The sequence below is a fragment of the Aulonocara stuartgranti genome (assembly GCF_965226115.1).
Source record: "Aulonocara stuartgranti genome assembly, chromosome: 2".
NCBI lineage: Eukaryota > Metazoa > Chordata > Actinopteri > Cichliformes > Cichlidae > Aulonocara > Aulonocara stuartgranti.
In genome coordinates, this window is record NC_138940.1 from 31,960,536 (window position 1) to 31,978,349 (window position 17,814).

At 40.6% G+C, this 17,814-nt stretch overlaps 1 protein-coding gene across 1 annotated transcript in view; it reads right to left on the reverse strand.

The window, feature by feature from the left end:
* The window catches only part of LOC309714265 (protein diaphanous homolog 1-like), a 30,251-nt gene extending 12,691 nt beyond the window's left edge, over positions 1 to 17,560 (reverse strand). Inside the window, exons 1-9 of the mRNA XM_082546561.1 lie at positions 17,512 to 17,560; positions 4,903 to 5,001; positions 4,705 to 4,799; positions 4,225 to 4,326; positions 3,609 to 3,848; positions 3,083 to 3,212; positions 2,748 to 2,873; positions 2,403 to 2,566; positions 1,816 to 1,948 (exon numbers count right to left, since the gene is read on the reverse strand). Of these exons, the coding sequence (XP_082402687.1) occupies positions 1,816 to 1,948; positions 2,403 to 2,566; positions 2,748 to 2,873; positions 3,083 to 3,212; positions 3,609 to 3,848; positions 4,225 to 4,326; positions 4,705 to 4,799; positions 4,903 to 5,001; positions 17,512 to 17,545 (1,123 nt within the window). The 5' untranslated portion in view covers positions 17,546 to 17,560. The remainder of the gene's footprint in view (positions 1 to 1,815; positions 1,949 to 2,402; positions 2,567 to 2,747; positions 2,874 to 3,082; positions 3,213 to 3,608; positions 3,849 to 4,224; positions 4,327 to 4,704; positions 4,800 to 4,902; positions 5,002 to 17,511) is intronic.
* Positions 17,561 to 17,814: the final 254 nt, after the last annotated feature.

Sequence of the window (17,814 nt, forward strand, 5' to 3'; positions counted from 1 at the left end):
TAGCTGTAGAAATAAGGAATAGTAGCAGCAAGCTTTGGTGTATAGCCAAAGATGGCCTAGGGATAGTAGTAGACTGTTTTTAACAGATAAAATTAGAGCAAAAAGCTAAAAAGCTTGGAATGTCAAGTACTGGGTGTGGCAACAAAATACTCTGCCAGTTTAGTATACTGACCCCTGTATTTATATTTGCTATGCGAGTCAGAAAAGGCAAGTCAAAGCACTTAATGAGCCAATTATAAAAACGACAACATGTAATGATTTCCAAAGAATCTCAACATGATTTATACACAGTAACTAGCATCACATGCTTAGAATATGTGCAAACTGAGACTCCACTAAGTCTGACTCACATGGGAATGGCAAGGCCACAAACTGCAAACACACACTGACCTTCCAGGGTTTAACCAACAACTGGTATTATATGTTTACAGAGACAGAAAGTCAAAGGAACATTCAGAGAATTCATGAGATAGTAAGGGTATGCAAGTAGATTCGTGAGAGACAGAAAAAAGGGAACCAGGAACATGTCAGCGTGTGAAAGCACAGCTGCTGAAAACAGCCATTGTATAGCAGCCAGTATGAGGGTTATAAACAAATACAGAACAAAGACCAGGTGGGTGGGTGTGCCAAATTTGTGTGTGGTTAAATTCAAATAGGGGGTGTAGAAGGACTCCAGGCTACAGGACAGTCAAATATTCCACCTGTATGTAAATGATCCCTGTCCACTAAATGTGTGCACAGAGACACTAATCTTTGAGGCACTATTATGTTCCATGTGTGCACGTCTCGAGAGGCTGAACATGAAACTTTACTTTCTATTATATATATCTTCCATACTTTAAACACTGAGGCAAAATTTTCTAAATGGAGTCTTGGTGGCTTGAACTGCCCTTTAAATGAACTGCATACAAAAGGAGAGCTAAAGGGGAAAACCTGGCAGTGGTAAAATAAAAGCAAGAACGGGAGAAGAGAAAAGAAGCCAGCTGGAACATGCACTACTAGAATAAAGCCCAGAAAGACTTTTTGTAAGAGTTTGAAAAGCAGACACACACACACACATATATTTTGGCCACCATAATGTTTCTTCAACACATGGGCAAAGCAAAACAAAAAACATTCACAACAAAATGACATAGTCATTTGTAACACACACACACACACACACACACACACACTCTTTAGAGTACCAAGGCTATAGCACATTTCTACAGTGAAAAAGCAGGGGCTCTGCAGAACATAAGTGGAGCCAGAGAGAGGAGGAATGCACTGAAAGTAGGTCACAGACTGAGAGAAGGGGGAAAAGTCTGTGTATACATATGCGTCTCCAAGGCAGGATTTGAGTGCTTACTGTGTAGACAGGGACGAGAGAGTCAGAATGCATGTGTTTGTTAAAGGGAACAATAATGCTACCAGCAATTTTTAAAGTGTAAAAGCATTACCAGAAGAGTGGAAACATGTTTTTTCCTGATAAGGAGAGTTGGGAGCTATTTCTGTATTCTTTTGGGGGGTGGAAAATTTCATGATTACTGGAGGAGTGAAAAGAGGTCAGGCACTTCAATGCTGTCCTCAGTTTATGTGAAGCATCATTGTTTCTTGTTTACTTTAAAACAGGTCATCAACATTAGATTAACTTTGGTCAATAAATGGGCTGCTCTCACACACACACACACACACACACACACACACACACACCAGATGTGTGGACTCGGACTGCCCCCAACAGGAATCTGAGGGAAATGCAAAGGAAGAGACGTGGCAAGTGTCTCTCCAGTTCATTGACATGCACATAAATATATATTATGCAGCAAAGGTGACCTGCGTTGATGTCAGGGAGCTGGTTCTTCTTGAGTTTCTCCTCTTTTTCCTTTTCTGCTTTCTCTCTCGCCAGCTTGGCCCTCTTGATCTTCTCTTCAGCCTCCTTTCTTTTCTGATTCTCCTTCACTGCTTGCTGTTAGGGAAAGAAGTAGAAAATATATTAAGTTCTAGCTACATAAATTCAACACAGAAATCGTTTAAGAATATCTTATATACATTGAAAGAGTGAAAGTGAATAAAGCAACCCATGTATGATGGATATGATGAATGAAGTTTTGTACACAAAACTTCAAAACCAGTACTGGCCATTATTCTTTATGACTGGCAGACAAGTTATCTAAGGTGGAGCCCTCCCAAATGTTTAAACAGATAATATAATGGAGTGACTCATTATTTTGTCAACACAGTCAGATGTACAGTCAATCCTTTTGATATTTGCCTTTGATGCATTACATTATTTGCAACTGAACTTGTGTTTAATTTTGTTCGTAACACACACATTCATTTCGTAGGTTGGTAAAAAAAGACTGAAAACCATAACAACCTTGTTTTTACTTCCTTACTCGTTTAGACTTACACATACACACCTGGAACATGTTTTTGAAGTTGTTGAGATCCCCAAATAATTCCTCGACAGAGATCTTTTTCGGGTCAAAGACAAAATAGTCTCCCAGATCACTGTATTGCTTTTCCATATTCTTGTGCATCAGATCTAGTTTCTCATACTGTTCTTGGGCATGGCTCACAAAGCTGTAAATACATTGTGTTAAGGTACACAGGAGTGTCATTCAAACACAAGAAAACACAAAAAGCACTGTCATCACGACATGACATTTCCATTGATTTCTTTTTTTAAAAAACAAAAAAGCAAAACTCATTGACTAAATGAGGCCAACTGAGCAATTCTATTTAATAGCTGAATAGAAAGGATATCGACATCTTCTCCGCGAACAGGTCCTTATCATTTTGTGGAGGAGGAAAGGTTTCCAAATCTTTCTGCAGGCTCTTGATCTGACGGCCCATCATTTCTAGGTTCTTCTGAACTGTCTCTGCAGAAACTGCCATGGACAAGGAAAATGTTGTCATTGCTAAGCACCCACAGATGAAGCTTGTCATATTGGTATTGACTTGAAGTGACTGATACAGTGAATAAGAGCATTAAATAGATCTCAGGTATGATGTGCTATTTGCTGAAACAATATAAGCACACTTTATTTAAAGATCTGCTAAAATAATATGTATAATATGGGTTACATGTCCCACGCACCTCTGCTGGCCTTTTCGACATGAATGAGCTCATCTGCAAAGCTCATGACATCAGGATACTGCTCCTGGCACACGTCAGCAAGGAAATGGAGCAGTGTCTGTTTCAGATCAGCTGATTTTGTGTCACGAAGCTAATTAGAAGAAAGAGGTATTTTAAAAAAGGACACAATGTCAACATAGGTGTGAGTAGTTTCTAATCCTGAATGTACATTTTGACTGGACTTTTATTGCCCAGTTTCTATTATTAAAACATGTGATAAAAGTACAACTATAAGTACAGTATAGTGTTTATACACTCAGTGTAGCAATATTTAAAGATGAAGAATTTACTATCTCAAGTCTTTATGCTAGTAATAGCGGTATATATCCTGTACCTGAAGCCATGATGACGAAGCCGAAGAAGAGCCAAACAAGACAAAACAACAACAACAAAAAAGTCAGTATTTCTCCAGTTACATACAGGATTTTCAGTAGATTCATTCAGTTTTTATTGTGGGTGTGTGTCATATGATCCCCCTTCACTTCACCTTGCACAGGTATGATATGGAGAAGCCGAATGCTGCTCCATTGCGAGAGCCAGAATTCATATAATTCCCAACAAGGAGGATGATCTGCAGCAACCTGGCGAATGTATCACTTTTCCTAAGCTCTTCACAAGCTGCTGTCACAGACACCACATCCGGCTTGATGTTGTTCAGCTGTTCCTCAAACTGCAGCTTGAACAAGATGGCCTGAAGCCGTGGCATCAACCGCTTCACACTGGACATCTGGAAAAACAAGAGAGGGGCATACGAGACCATTCCCTGTTTGTTGCTACAGTGAGTGTGTGTGTGTGTCTGCACGTGTCTGAGAGCATGCAATTATGGGTAAGTGCAGTGAGTTCATCCATTACCGAAATCTACAGTTGAACAAAGCCCCTTTGTTTAACAGCATGAGGACATTCTGTGTGTCTAATTTACTGACAAACCATCTTAGAAAACGAACCATCTCAACACTTTCTACAACTCATACTGACACCACAACAAGTTTGTGGTTAGTCAGCTTCAAGTCAGCTGACAATTTAACAATAACCATCTTATCAAAGAGAAGTGTCTATTTTTTCCCTGTGCTTTCATTTGCACATGTATATGCAAGTTTCCTTACCACTACTCCAAACTGTTCAGACTCAGCCAAGTCATCGTATTCATCCTTCATATCTGCCAGGACACCCAGCTGGTCTGGTCCTGGCAGTTGCTTGATCAGGTTCTAAGTGACAATGAGAGAAATGTATACTGGAAGACACATGAAGAAGCTTGAAAAAGTTGGATTTTTATTTACTATGTCATAAGGATCTTAATATGACTTCAGGGTAACTGAAAGCCTTATAAAGTTAAATAAAAATGTCATTTTGCTGAAAATCAACAAAACAGGCACTCTGAAATAAAAGTGTAGATGAAGCACACACCATCATCCAGTTCATTTTTTCACTTATCAGTCTACAGACAGTCAAACACATTAAACCTATAAATCTAGTATGAGAGGTAACACATAGGAATAAAGGAAAGAGAAAATCCTTTTTATCAAATAACTATATTTTATTTTATAATACAAATGAACAGATTCATAACAACACTCAGTCAATACCTGAACCATGGACTCTGTGAGGACCTTCTCATTAACCTGCAGGATGGCATTCTTGATCTCCTCATAAGGGATACGGAACGATCCCAGAAAAATAGCTTCATGAGAAAAACACAAGAAGCATGACTTACTTAATTATGCCCCATTTTATACATAAAAAGCATGGTCATGAATATAGTGGTATCAGGATAGTGGACTTACAGAGATTCTGTGAAGACTTTGAGTCAAGAATCTTCAGCTCTTTCACCTTCTTCTTCTGCACCTGTTTCTTTTCATCCCCACCATCCTGCTCCTTTTTAGCTGTAGATATGGACAGAGACAAGGAAAACTTTATATTCCCTTACGGCAAGCAAAAAGAGGAGCCTTTGTAACAAAATTTTCTTGTCATCTTTCATAATTTTAAATGACTTGTACCCTTAAACGGAAATAACACGGGGGGGGGGGGGGGGGGGGGGGGGGGGGGGGAGTAGTGACATTAGTGGGATAAAAGACAAAGTGGATTTGATTGATGGACAGAAGGCACATGTGATGGCTATAAAAACTGACAGACTTGGCACAGCTTTTACTTTTTTCATTTTCTCCAAACTGTATGGTGTCATGGAGGTGTCAGGAATATCACATCAGTGGTTTGGGGTACAACTGAACTAACATGAAATGGCTGCAGCACCAGGGGAAACATGTCCCTGGAGCATGTGGGCCTTTTAAATATGGTCAGACAGTTGTTCGCTGTAAGGCATTTGAAGTTTGGATTCACCACGCTGCACATAGACACACCCACCTATTGCACACACTCACACTCAGAGGCATTTTTCATTAATTTCTTTTGACAAGGTCAGGATTGTGACTGTAAGGATGTGTCAGAGTGTGGGGGAGGATGTGAACTAGATTAGAATGAGGAGTGAATGATGAACACGGGTTTGACCACATAGCAGCCCACTCTACACATAGCCAGGCACATTAGGGTCAGCAGAGATCCAGATGTCACAACTGTTGTTTCCATCAATATCTAACCATTTGTACTTGATATTTATAAGCTACTTGTATCTCATTGTATTGTTTAAATGAATTTTCAGTTGTGGGTCAGAAAAAGAGTTGAAGTAAATTTGGGATAGATTTTTGATATTTTATCGAAAGACAAATCAAGAGCTGTGCATAGAGCCAGACCAATAAAATCACCTGACTCTATGTATCAATCATCTATAGTTATGGTCTTATAAATGTGTTATCATCAGAGTTTTTCCATCAATGTTGCTTTAAATTTGGTATGCACATTGCAGAACCATCAGCTGCATATACCAGATGATACATTACAAAACTTGCTGGTTTGCAGGGACTCACATTTTGTTTTGCCGACTAGTCCATAAAATACATGGTTTTCCCTTCTGCTGCATGCTGGTCTATAACCCTGAGTGTATCTTTTCCAACTAAATCACAATTTGAGACTTATCAGCCTGTCTATAGCTGCATCCTTGCCTCATCTTTATAAAGCTGAGATACAAGAACTCCACACATATACAAAAAGAAGCTACTGCAAAAAGTCAACAATGGTGCCGGCAAAAACCTTTCATCATCAGCAGACTACCTGCTTCAACTGCCTAAAGATGACCTGATGCAGTGACATCAAAAGTTATGGTTTTAATGTCACAGAGAAGGCAAGTAGAAGGGCAAAAACAGAAATAGAAATGCGGATACGGACCGACCCTTATGTGTGCTTAATTATCAGTGTTAGTAAAATCTATTTTCAGTTCCATTCAGTTACCTACCCCTACTGTATAAGCAGTCTAATTTCTTAATTTCCTCAGTGATTCCACTGTATCATACTCGAGTGTTTACCTTCAAGTGCAGTTTATTAGAAAAGCAAAAGATGATTTTGGTCAAACAGCGGCACTGTAATCTATTCTCCGCATAGACAACGGCGACAACAACAGCTTCACAGTTCTTTCCTTCATCTGTCCACTCATCAATATGTCCAGTCAAACAGTGCTTTGTCTCGATGTGAGACACCTATCAGCCAAGCAGGCTGTTAATGAGCCAGGCTCCTAATGAGCTCCTCGTCTCTCAGTTTAGCCATTCATTCAGGACACACAGATATACACAGAACAGTCAATTCAGTTGACTGCAGCCTTAAAAAGGCCCATTGTTTCTGTCAGTATTAGCTTCAGCTTTATGAAACTCCCTACTGATGGTCAACCACCATTTATATCTTAGGCTTTGACTTTGTATGTTTGTTTATGTGTGTTGTCATATAGTTTGCATTATATCAGTATATTCAGTTGTGTGTTTCACCACCAGCAGTACTACTGCATGTTCAGTGTTTCATTACTAGTCCCTGCTGAGGCCAGGAAACCAAAGCAGGAAGCCAGGAATCACAGACACACACAGGATAGGAAAATCCATCAGGACATCTGAGCGGAAATGACTGTCTTGCACAAACACAAAGAGAAAGTCACAGCTGAAATGTTATAAAGAAAGGAAGTTGCAAGCTTACACAAATAAACATCATCAGAGAGACACAAACAAGGAAACAGACAGTCACAGGAAATAATTCAAGATATGCCATCTAAAAATGGAAGAAATTAAGTTAATGCTTAAAGCACAACATCAAATCCCTGAGATCCTTACACATGCAAATACTGATATGGTGACCTGTACAATAGACACTCGTATATAGATATACTACAAAGAAGATTAATCTGGATAGTAATCTAAACAGCTCAGTTTGGAAAAAGACGAGTGATCTGGTAGCAGCATCATGTCACGAGGTCAGTGTGTGTGTGTGTGTGTGTGTGTGTCTGTCTTTGGGAGCAGCAGAGACCCAGTGAGGGAGCATGTGTCTTTGTGCATGTGGAAATCTACAGTGCTTCAGTGCCAGCTGCGCTCTAGCCAATAGAATCAGTCCTAGCTATGTTGACATCATGGCTGATTCATAAAATGGGGTCTGGTGTTCACATTGTAAAATGGCTGCTCTGTGGTTTCCACAGACAGCCCACTCTTTTCATTTATGAGCAGATGGCACCTCTAGTGGCTGCTATGGAGCATTGCATCGTGCTACTCTTAGTCATTGTGGGGGAGGAAAGGAGATGACTGGGGCAGAACACACATGTGTGACTAGGCACACAAACATACACAAGCCACATGGACGCAGTTGTGGAATGCTGACATCTTAACATCCACATGTTTTATTGTCCCAGCTGCCTTTTTGTTAAAACCATGATACACAGAAGAACTCTTTTCTGGAAAGAAAACACTACCGCCAATTGCGCGCACACACACACGCTTTTTCCTCATCTGTCAGTGCCAAGCAGCTGTTGGGGAGACAAGGGGGGAGAGTTCCAGGAAAAGCTGTGGTGTGTGTGTGCATGCGCGTGCACAAACACACATGTGTAATGAAAATACATTCTTCCATTTCTGACTTCTGTTTCCAATTAAGTGGGAAAGGGGGGGAAGGGGGGGGGGGCAGAAAGGTGGGGGATGAGAGGAACTAAAGAAAGAGTACTGAGGATCATGAGAATCCAAGTCATGCTGCGGTCTTTGTCAATATGTAACTAAGTGTCTGTCTGACCGGAGCTACACAAAGGGGAGTCTGTTATCAGTCAGCAGACCTGAGTGTCTACTTCACCACCCCTTCCTATTCCCTTCTACTTCATCCCTCACTCCTTAAAAGGAGAAAATGTGTAGAGGAGATGGTGTCGAGTAGCCAGAGTAGGATAGGGAGAATGAATGAAAAAGAAATTGTATGTATGTATGTATGTATGTATGTATAAAAAAAAATTAAAAAAAAAAGATGAAATGAAGGAAAAAGCTCAAGCTTAGTAGGAATAGAGAGAATCAAAGAAAGGAAAAAGAACCAAGTACACTTTGATCCCTTTAGCTTCAACTCAAAGAATAACTTTAGCCCACTCTCAGAAAGCATAGCCTCTTCTCTTTACTATCGCCTTTTCAGTCTTTTCATGTGGTCTATTCATCCTATCATCACCACTCCCTGTTTGTGGAGTGCTGGCGTTTATTTTTAACCCACTAAAAGCTTTCAGATGATGTACTCCATTGTATATTTGTGGCATCAAGACTTTTTCCATAGTCCCTCTGGTGGTGAGATAGAAAAAATTAACTTTATATAGCTTCAAACTAACTCTCCCCCCCCCTATTTAGCATTCCAGGGCTGTTGGAGATCAAATAAAGTGGAACAGAAGAGAGGGAGTATAGTTTCAACATCAACATCTGAGTTGAGCGGTTTTGCTGGAAAAAGTTGCTGAATGTGCTCCAGAGAAAGAACTAAAAACAGATCTTCTGCCAACCTCTAACATCAACAAAGACTGAATGTATTACAGGCAAACGTAATGAGAACATTATGCTTTTAGCTTAAGAAGTTTACTTACATAATGCTAAACTAGTCAAAAAAAAAAAAAAAAAAAAAAGAGAGACAAAGAAGAAAAACATGAAGAGGGAGCATAAAGTTCTTTGTCCAAAGTAAACAAAGCCAAAACTATGGCAGACAGATGGACAGCTGTAGCCATGGTCCCTTTAAACTTTAAATGTCCTACATTCTGTCACTTTCTACATAAGAGTGTGTGTTACAATGTAAGAGTGTTCGACAGAAGAAGAATAAGGGGTTTCCACGGTAACCTTGGGTCTGAAAGAGCCCCTTCATCCTGTTTTTCCACTGTGAAAGGAAATGAGGAGAAAAGATTCCTGACTGTGTGTGTCTGTGTGTGTGTGTTTGCACAATTGTGTGAAAAGGACCAGATGGCAGGGTGGGGCAGTGAGGAGGGGGGGAACAAGGCAGGATGTGGGTAGGGCCAAAAAGCAGTGGGAGGGCATATGGGAGGGGCTAAGACTGTGCTCCCTTGCGCTCCCCTGGTGCATGAATGCTGCAACTACAACTGAGATTTTTGAAATAATTCCTATCATTCTATATTTGCTTTAAAAACAATATAAAACACTGTTTTTATGACTAAAATATTTATAAAAATCCCCAAATTATCCATTTAATTTTTGGTCATTAGAAATGACCCACTGGCTCAAACTTTACAAACATTTTAAAGAAAAGAAAAAACAAAAAACAAAAAAAAAAAAACAGACAACTTGCATGGCCTCAATTTTATTAACATCCCTTTCACTTCACAAACTCTTTCCTCTTACTTCCTGCTAGCTGAAGAACATTGTATATTTAAGTTCAAACAATATTTTTCTTATTTATTGCTTTTAAGTAGTTGCTTTTAACTAATGATAATAATTTAATAACACCTTTAACTTTTTAAACATTTATGACATCAATTTTAAAATAAGGTGTCTTTGTCAGAATAACAGCAGGAAAACAGTTTGTTTTTTAATTCTCCACAAATTCTAAACATTTTCTGTTTTTAAATTGGACAAGAGGGACAAAATGACATTTTCATATACCTCAATACGTTTTAAACTAGGATAACTTTGTGAGTTCGCAGCTGGAACAGTTAATTTTCAATACCTGCCTCATAAGCAGGAAGCAACATAATCGTATCTGTATTTTTTAGTTTTAATTCTTGCATTAATTAAAGGTCCTTTTTTTGAAATCACAATAGAGTATGGAGGCTTAAAGTCTGATTCCTTCAGTGAGGCCAGCATTTATTCATGGAGTCACAGTGCCCTCCATTGGTGTACTTAGTGAACTGCAGTTTGATGACAAAAGGCTGGCACACCTCTGCATCCAGCTGGCTACACTTGTTTATTACCTTCGCACTCTGTCCAAGTTGTGTATTTGTGAATGTTAATGAATGTGTTTGTGGACAAAGGAGGAGGAAATGCTGAAAGAAAGAACATACTGCTTTGTTTTATGTGTATGCGACGATGGAAGGCGTACAAAACACGTGTCTGTGAGTGTGGTCACTGGATCTGTATGTGTGGGTTTGTGTGGTAATGCTGTTCTCTTAGGGCCAATCTGACCTCTCTGTGCTCTTCTGGCCATGAAGGTCTTTGGTGATGACGCACACATGGCACGTAATGAGACACACTCTTTCTCTCTCTCTCACACACACACACACACACACACACACACACACACACACTCACACACAGTACGCTGCCTGCATTGCTGATAAGGTGCACTACATTCGACACACCGACACAGCACTACCTTGAACTCGAATTCACACTTGCTGAAACCACACAAAGACCCAATAAATCCCCATAGCAAATAACAGAGGACACAGACAGAGATCCCCCCCCTCCCACTCAACAAACACACACACTCACGCACAGAGAGAGGTGAGCTGCTATGGTGTGCTTATTAAATCAGTCCTATATCAGCCAGTCTCCTTGGGACATCAGAAAAGATTTACAACTGCAATTACACCAGCTAATTACAAGGAGGAGAGATAGAGGGAGTGTAGGGGAGCTACAGAGTGTAAAGGGGAGAAGAAAATCAAATCAGAAAAGAGCGAGAGCAAATAAAGGTGTGAAAACTGAGACGATGAGAGAGCAAATGAAGGAGAGAGAGCGAGAAGGAAAGAAGTTTAAAAGACAAAGATGATGACGATGCGACCTTGAGCCGCCCATCACACCTGAGCCTCAAATGTTGTACAAAGACATAACTGGAGAACACAAAAGCGTCATTGTTTAAAGTCACAAACCACCTGTGTGTGTCTGACTAACTGAGTAACTCACTGGGTATGCAAGTAGTTTTTTGTGTTACTCTGGCAGCTTGTGTGGTGCTTTGGTGTTTGTTATTCACAGTGTGAATGTCCTTGATGCTACACTGGCCTTCACAGCACAGTGCTCCCTCTACGGAGAGCAAAGTGAATTACATCATTAAGCAGGCTCGCTTCTATGCTGGGTATCAATCAACTCTCAACCTTGTTCCTAGTGTTGTGGATGGCATGCAGTGACATTTGCAGTCACTGTTCATATCCATGTGTATTGGGCTGACAGGCGAGATTAGTGACTCTAGAGACAGCTATCTGTGGAGGTCGGACAGCCTCTTATTCTCAATATAGTGGAGGAGTAGAAATTAAGAAGAGCTAATAATTTAATACTACATCATTTCCAGTACAAAAATAATTTACACCCAAATCTAAGCTGTTCTGAACGAGGGATTCAGAGGCTCTTGCTCGTGGATACTGAAGCTTAGACAGAAGTCTTGGAGCTTAATGTTACTCTCTGTACAGTGCCAGTGGCCTTCCTAATGTACAGGCATTTCTGCCCATCTAGACCGCTACTATCATGTATGCACGGCCATGCAGTGTGAGTCTCATTTATATGAGCATAGCGGTAGAAATGGAAACTTAAAAATTGGGTTTCTATCTCAATTAAAAAGTTAGATGAACTCTAACACACATGCACCCCATGAGGCGTATTCTGCCCCGGGCAAAAAGGATTAGGTACTGCACTCCTGTCAGAACTCAAATATTCATTATTACCTTATGGAAAGATAGCAGACAGAGAGCGAGTGGGAGCAAGAAGGAGCAAGAAAAAGGGAGGGGAAAAAAAGGAGCATGAGTACGTGATAGAGAGGCACTTCATGAATACAAGCGGTTCAGACTTATGCAAAGCAAAACAGATGAAAGGAGGACAGAAAAATGGAGGTCTACACAGTGTCATGCCATGGAGGACAGTTAAAAGCGCATAACTGTGCTGGTGCACACACTCATCCTGTTAATCCCCAAGTTCTGTCCTCTCGTCTCCAACCATCCATCCCTTTACTCATCTTTATCTCTGCTTCAGTGATGAGGACAAAGGAAAGCACTCAATCACTGGCCCACCCTTCCTCCCTTGTCGCCTTCTCTTGGTCTCTGCAGGCAAGGCCTAGAGGCCTGATTAGTAATTGTGACTAGACCACATGGTGGAAAGACTTGCACACACATGCACACTGGAGCATGTACACACAAATATGTATATAAAAAGGCACACAAATGTGGCAAAGAGGAGGACGAGGGCCAGTTCTGCTAGATCTAATTATCCCTCGAGCAAGGCACAATGAGGGGGCTGAAAAGGAGTAAGGAAGTTTGCCTTTTCTAATGTCAGCCACCGCTTGCAGGACATATGCACACGCACGCACGCACACACACACACACACACACACACACACACACACACACACACACGAGTGTCTGTCTCGAGGCAAAAAAAATAAACAAATAAAAATTGGGTTATTTTTTGGTGTCTGTCACCATTTTTTTCCCCAGCCAACATATTAACATGATCAAGCCGAGGAAACAATGACAGGGGAGAGGCAAGGACAGAAAAAAAAGAAAATGAAAAGTGGAAAAGATGTGAAGAGCAGTACTTGAGGAGAGATAAAGGAGATGAGTAACAAAGTCAAGCAATTGCAAAAGGAAACAGTACTGTGGGGGAAGAGAGTGGAGAAAAACATGAGATGGAAGAATGGGGAGAAAGAAAGCGATATTGTCAATGGAATACGAATAAAGATCCCAGTTCGAGAAAGACTGTCACAATTCTCATGATTAACACAGTGGAAAAAAATAGTCGTCTCCATATGCATGATTGAGAAAATAACCAGACCCCTTTTTTGCGCACCAAACTACATTGAATGAAATAAAAATCTTTTTTTGTCTTATTTATAGTAAACTCAGAACTTAAATCTCACATTCATGTACAAAGCATTCAAACCTTCAGTATTTTAGCCTCAACAAAAGCTTCTCAGAGATGCTTCCCAATAAATCTGCAAAGATAAGAAGCAACTGTGTAACAACATTTTCAGGTCCCTCCATAAATATTATGAACTTAGGTCTAGGGTTTGGGGTTTGAATGGCAAACAGTCAGAGACTTCTCAAGAAGCTACTCCACATGCATCTTGGATGTTTGCTTTGGGCCAGTATCACAGGTTACAGTGAAATGTAATTTCAATCTTATCTGATTTATTTTTTAAATTAAAGGTCTCTTTGTATTCGCCTGAATTCATCCTTCAGTTCTGATTATTTTCCCTGTCCATGCCACTAACAAGCAACCAAACAGTATATAAATGTCACCACAATTCTTCATTGGAGGAATACTGTAAGCCAGATGATGAGCACTGCCCGATTTCAGAGAGGTCATTTTTCTTTGTTTTATTTACAAAAGATAACCTTTTTCACAGCATATGGACTTGCTAACTTTAAGCTTTTTTAGTAACAAGTGGTTTTCACCTAGCCACTTTAGGCCTGAATGATCCAGCACTGTAAATATGGAAGTCCTTTTGGCAGGTTTTCCATTCTATGCAAGAAGTCTCTTACATAGAGAGACTGCCATATTCTTGGTCAGCTCCTTGTTACTCACTTTGTTGGGAAGGCCAAGTCTTTGAAGACTCCTAGACATCCCTAACTGTGTTTATTATGGCTTCACCCTCACCCAGACATGTTACTGAATTGTGCGCACACACGCATGCACACACGCACCTACCTACGTACACATTTAAACTCACGTCTTACAAGTTTAGTTTGTCATACATGAAGTCTAAACATCTCAAACAGAGACCTAAGTAACATTGTGCCCTTGAATACTATTCTAACTGCTGCAGAAGAGGGTCTGAATTCTTTTACTTCAGTTTCTGATTTTTAAATCATCTGCAACATGTTTTTATTTTTCTATTAACAATTACTGAGTGTAGAGTGATGTCCATTGAAGAAGCTGCATAAAATCCAATGCAAATTATTTGTAAAGAACAAAGTGTGCAAAAGGTGAGGGGGTCTGAATATTTTTTGAATACACAACCCAAACAGCAGTGACCTGGAATTTAGTGCATTTTATTCAATCCTTTTGAATAACGGTAAATATATTGCAGTTCATACTGTGAAGAGCGCAGTGAACACTTATTAGCATTTGTGTATGTGAACCTTTTTCTTTGTTGCGCACACTTTAGGAAAACTACTGCAGGTGTTTGAAATACATCAAAACACTGGATCAGAGTCAAACTAAGTAGCTGGAGGGGGATGACAACTATGATCTGGCAACCTCCACTTCTGCGTGGGAACCTAGGGAAAAGTCTATCTCACCAAAGATCCACTGGAGTGCTGCAGGGTTTTTAGTTTGTGAAATCCATTTTAACCCCTCCCCAAAAGACAGGAAAAAAAAAAAATCCCCAACCCCCCAAAATAAACAAAACAAGAGAAATAGATATTTAAACAGAGAGATAGACATGCAAATCCTCTCCTAGAACATCTGTCTGCTGGCCTCTCACAGGAATTGGCTGTAGCTGAGGCTGGTGAAATGCAAGACACACATGCATGCACACAACGACACAAACAAAAAACAAATTTCACAGAAGTACACACCTAATCCCTCTATGTGCTTAGTGAGCCATCAGGGGACGTGTTGCCAATCAGACAGCTATGTGAGGCTGGGTGAATGAAAACAATCAAGAAATAACACACAATATGGCTCAGAGTGTTTATGAGTATTTATGTGCACGAGTGTTTGCTGGACTGAATTCACAGATTCATACACATAATCAGAGACCGGACTCTCTACTCTGCCAACACATTCCTAGAGGGACTGCATGTGGAGAAATCTTCTAGATCTTCTGTAACTAAAAAATGACTGACGGCAAGGATGACATATTCAGGAAAAGAATCAATCTTAACACTCGTAATGCGTCTTTTGAATCTGAATCAAAGCTTCTCTAAAGTGAATGTATGTAAAGATTATCTTCTGCAACGGGGAGCTTCAACCTCCAGGGTCACCTGGAGGTGATTTGTTTTATTATTTAGAGCTCACAGTCTCTACAATGGCAATAGTAAGGGCAATGTTGTGCTTTAAAAATAGTACCCAAGGAGAGGAAGTCAGCAGACTTCTCTGCAAATTATTTAAAAAAGAAAAAAAAGAAAAAGAAAGAAAATGTAGTGCTTTTTCCTTCTACCTGTTGTTTATACAGTGGACTTGTGACCTAGCATGTGTGTTTATGTCTAGCAAGCTATCGCTCTCTCCCCATCTTGTCTCTTCTCACGGCTCAGTGAGTGTGTCAGTCTGCATTGGCCCTCTTTCAGAAGCTACTGAAAGATGGCAGGACCATTAAAATTTAACCCACTATCTCACCACTCACCACATATTGACAAGAGAGAGGAGAGAAAATGGCAGATAGTCATGCAGGCATACAAGGATATACAAGAATGTATCTAACCACAGATATGGGCGCACACACATGCGCACATCAATGCACGCACACTAATTTCCAAGGAGTCAGTCAGATGTGATTGCAAAAGATGGGGAGCGATGGAGCGAAAGATCCTATACAGATGGAAAGTAAAGAATAAGACTGAATAGATTACCACTTGAGAACTGCACACATACGCACGTGATGCACAGACAGTTATGGAAATGATTGGCATCAATTTAGCAAGGGAAATGGAGAATGTGTATAGGCCTAACGCTTTATCAGTCCACACTATCCCTTCTCACCAAATCCACATTTCTACACCTTCTATTACTTGCTCCCTCATCAGCTCTGGCTTTTCAATCCCTCACAAAAAAAATCCTTATTTTGTTTCCCTCCATCTCCTTTCTAAATGTATCACTCTTTTTCAGTTTAATATTTTTTGACACATAGCTTTTTCATTTTTCTGTCCTCCATCTCTCCATCTAGCCCTTCTACCACTCTCCTTCTCTTGTGCTGTTCTTGTCCCTTTCTGCCCCAGCGGAGTGTGGGATAGCAGGCAGTGCTGGGAGGCCTACGGTCTCTTAATTAGGAGGCAAGGCGGAACGAGGACACGGTTAACAAGGGCACACACACAGACCTTTGCATTGCTTTGCTTGTAAGAACCCACATTGCCTACAGGCCTCAGTGAGAAAGTTAACCATGTCTTGAACCTGTACCCTCTAACACTTATGTTGACTAGGTTCAGATATTAACAATAAATCCAAATCCTAACCCTTACTTTGCAAAAAGTGTTGAGAACTCAACTTGTGCCTCACAAAGACAGAGGCACAGCAATTCACACGTACATACAAACAAGTGAACTGAATAAGCTTACAAAACTCAACGAAAAAGCAATAGGCACTATAAAAGAGTGCTGTGCTAAAGTCTCTCTCTCTCTCTCTCACACACACATCACATCACCTAATCAGACGATGAGGACCTGGGTTGAAATCTGCAGGACTAGGACTCAATCAGCTAGTGCAATCAGACACAGGGCACACCCACGCATTCACCCACATTCTCTCTCTCTCTCTCACACACACACACACACACACACACACACACACACACACACACACACACACACACACACACACAATAAACCTTGTGCTGACGGATGAGAGGAAGGCCATGATATTATTCAGTCTACCTCATCACGACTGTAACAAACACACATACATACACATAGAGGAGGCGGGATGGAAGTAGCTATTTTGAGAGTGCGTGAGTCCGTTGTCTGCGAAGGTGACTTTGGGCTGGCTGGAGTGGTAATTGGGTACACATACCAATGGCTTTTTCTTCCTCTTCCCTACATTCGCCTCAAACTCTCTCTTTTGGCCCCCTCTTTCCCTCCCACCCGGCTCCCACTCCTTCTCTTAGTGCAGCCCCTGAACGTGATTACATTTCCGACATGAGTGAGGAGTGAAGATGGAGCGCTGGAATGAAGTAGAAGTGAGAGAGACAGATGATTGAGTTGAAAAACAAAAAGGGCAGAAAACAGGTCTTGCGCTGGTTTGAAAAAGAAATGCATAAGACGCATAACATGCATACATTAGCATTTGCCCCCTGCTCATAAACACAAACGAACACTTATATATGTATATTTGGATATGTATGTGTGTATCTATCATTTCCTCAGCAGGGGAGTGAGACAAAGCAGAGGAAAAATACACAAAATGTCACTCAGACTGTCAGCCTGAGACACGCACCGACACATACACACATACAGAGTGCAATGGCCATCTCATTTCCTCAGACGTGTGACATTTTCTTTCTCTCTCTTTTTCTGTCTCTCCTTTGCACTCCGTCACTGTGGTGATAAAATTAGCATTCCTTTCCTTCCTCTGCTTCTCCCTCCCTTGACGCCTGGACAAGAGGTGAGGACCACAGGGACGGAAGAAAGGAGAGACAAAAAGAAACAAGAAGAAAGATGAGAACAAAAGAAGACGTTAAGAAAACAAGACGGAAAAGCCTGAGAGAGATGTGAAGACAACAAACAAATAGAGCAAAGT